At 44.2% G+C, this 2,030-nt stretch overlaps 1 protein-coding gene and 1 long non-coding RNA gene across 2 annotated transcripts; one reads left to right on the plus strand and one right to left on the minus strand.

The window, feature by feature from the left end:
- The first annotated feature begins 246 nt into the window (after nt 1-246).
- On the plus strand, nt 247-775 carry LOC109052147. The gene is made up of 2 exons (XR_006161345.1): nt 247-422; nt 542-775. It is a non-coding gene; the product is annotated as an uncharacterized LOC109052147 (long non-coding RNA).
- LOC109111595 (myb-related transcription factor, partner of profilin-like) lies at nt 424-1,475 on the minus strand. The gene is made up of 3 exons (XM_019124555.2): nt 1,112-1,475; nt 772-958; nt 424-684 (listed from the first exon to the last, which is right to left on the minus strand). Exons 1-3 carry the CDS (start codon nt 1,343-1,345, stop codon nt 425-427), a joined length of 681 nt encoding a protein of 226 aa, XP_018980100.2. The 5' UTR covers nt 1,346-1,475; the 3' UTR covers nt 424.
- Between the last annotated feature and the right edge of the window lie 555 nt (nt 1,476-2,030).

Raw genomic sequence — 2,030 nt, forward strand, 5'->3', positions numbered from 1 at the left:
ACAATTGTTTTTAATATAATTATAACCTGCAGGCGACAGTGGCTACCCCCTGAGACGCTGGCTCCTCACCCCATTTTTAAACCCGCAGAGCGCAGAGGAAACTCATTATAACGAGGTCCACTCTCGTGCCCGCGCAGTTGTGGAGCGTGCCATCGGCATCCTGAAATGCAGATGGCGTGCTCTGGATGCCTCGGGTGGCAGACTTTTATACCATCCAGCAAAAGTGTGCAAGATTGTCAGGGGCGTGTGGTGTTTTGCACAATATAGCACTGAGAAACGGTATTCCTCTCCCTCCTGATCTCCCTCTACCCCAGCATTACGACCCCGAGCCACAGCCCCCTGGCCGACAAGAGGGATATCAACGAGGTGCAAGAATCCGTGAGGATGTCATGCGGCGTTTGTAAAGAAAGACAAAACTCAAGGTTCATGTTTTAACTGCATCTTTTAATGATTGTGCAATTTCTTGCATCACTTCTCTCATCTGCCGTAGCTCATCTGCAACCCCGTTGACAGCGTTTATTGTCTCTCGCTGTAACTGCAGGACTGCGTCAGTGAGTACCCGACCACTTTTGGACGTGCCAGACGCAGAAGGGGCACTGCTTTGAGCCGGACGCTGTGCATCTGCATCTGAGAACCCCTCACCCTGAACCTCCTGTTCATTTACAGCTTCAGACTCCGGAAGGACTGGAGGACAAACAATTGGCAACATTTATCCATTTATCACCCCACACACTCAAATGTACAGCGTTAATGATTAAAAATCGGTTTAACCTTGCTCCTCTGTGGTTTCAGTCACGTCAGTGTCTCCCTCCTTTTCCGACACAATACCACACACGCTGACCTCCCCAATTATAGCCGCGATTTTGCTGTCCACTGATGTGAGATCAGCTGTACATGGGCCCCCACCAGTTGCAGCCACGCTCTGGCGGTGGGAGGACAGTTTTCTCTTTGCCTCCACCTTGAATGAATGAGAATCTTTATTTCACATATTTTGCATACTGTAAGCACATGTAAATAAAACTTTTTGAAAATCAATATTGCTATTTATATAGGTATATAGCCTAATAAAACACAAATGTAATATGTTGGTAAAAAAAAAAAATTTGTATACCTTCAGGTCGGACCATTTTTTCTTTAATTCTGCAACTGTCCGTTCTGTCCCACTGACACAATTGACGGCAGAAGCAATACTTTGCCACTCGCACTGCTTCTTTTTATTAGTGACCCCACTGCTGTGGCCACCAAATAACACAGTTTTCCGAGCCTCCACCTCCCCTACAAGTGTTTCAATCTCAGTATCTGAGAAATTACGTTTTTTTTTTCCTCTTTTCTCACCTGTCGCCATTATTAAAATTAGGCTAACAGAAATGCACGTTTTCACTTTCTTGGATTAATTAATTGGCGGGTCGCATGCCAGTTTTCCAGGTATATATGGGATTCCACTCTCATTTACATGCTGATCAGCAATCATGAGGTGATTTTGCATTGACTATTTATGGTTAAAAATGGGCGTGTACAGGGCGGGATATGAGGCTGGTTCACGTACGCACATCTGCGGGTGATCTGTGATTTATAAAGGGAACATTGCTTACAGGTGTGCGTACGCACGGTTTTATAAATCGGAATATTTTTTGGCGTACGCCATTTTTGGCTTTTGGGCGCACGTAAACTTTTAGTAAAGATCCTACGCATAGTTTTATAAATGAGACCCCAGATGTTTTGCAAAGCGACTGCAGTGTGAACAGTCATATCGGAATTCATGCGACTTTTACATCACTTTAGATCAGTGGTTCCCAAACTGGGGGGCATGGCGAGGCTGAGGAATAGTGTACAGTCAGCAGATTATTTTGCAAAAGAAACCTCTGCAGGGTGATAAAGACTACACTTTGTAATTTTTATCATGTGGCCACTTGCCTGATAAGTAAATAATTGAATGCAAAATATTAATTTGACATTTTTATTTACCTCATCATGACTTGCAGTACCCGCTTTAGCGTTGTATCAATAACAAACCACTAGATAGCGCGATT

The sequence above is a fragment of the Cyprinus carpio genome, chromosome A12 (genome assembly GCF_018340385.1).
Source record: "Cyprinus carpio isolate SPL01 chromosome A12, ASM1834038v1, whole genome shotgun sequence".
Taxonomy (NCBI): domain Eukaryota; kingdom Metazoa; phylum Chordata; class Actinopteri; order Cypriniformes; family Cyprinidae; genus Cyprinus; species Cyprinus carpio.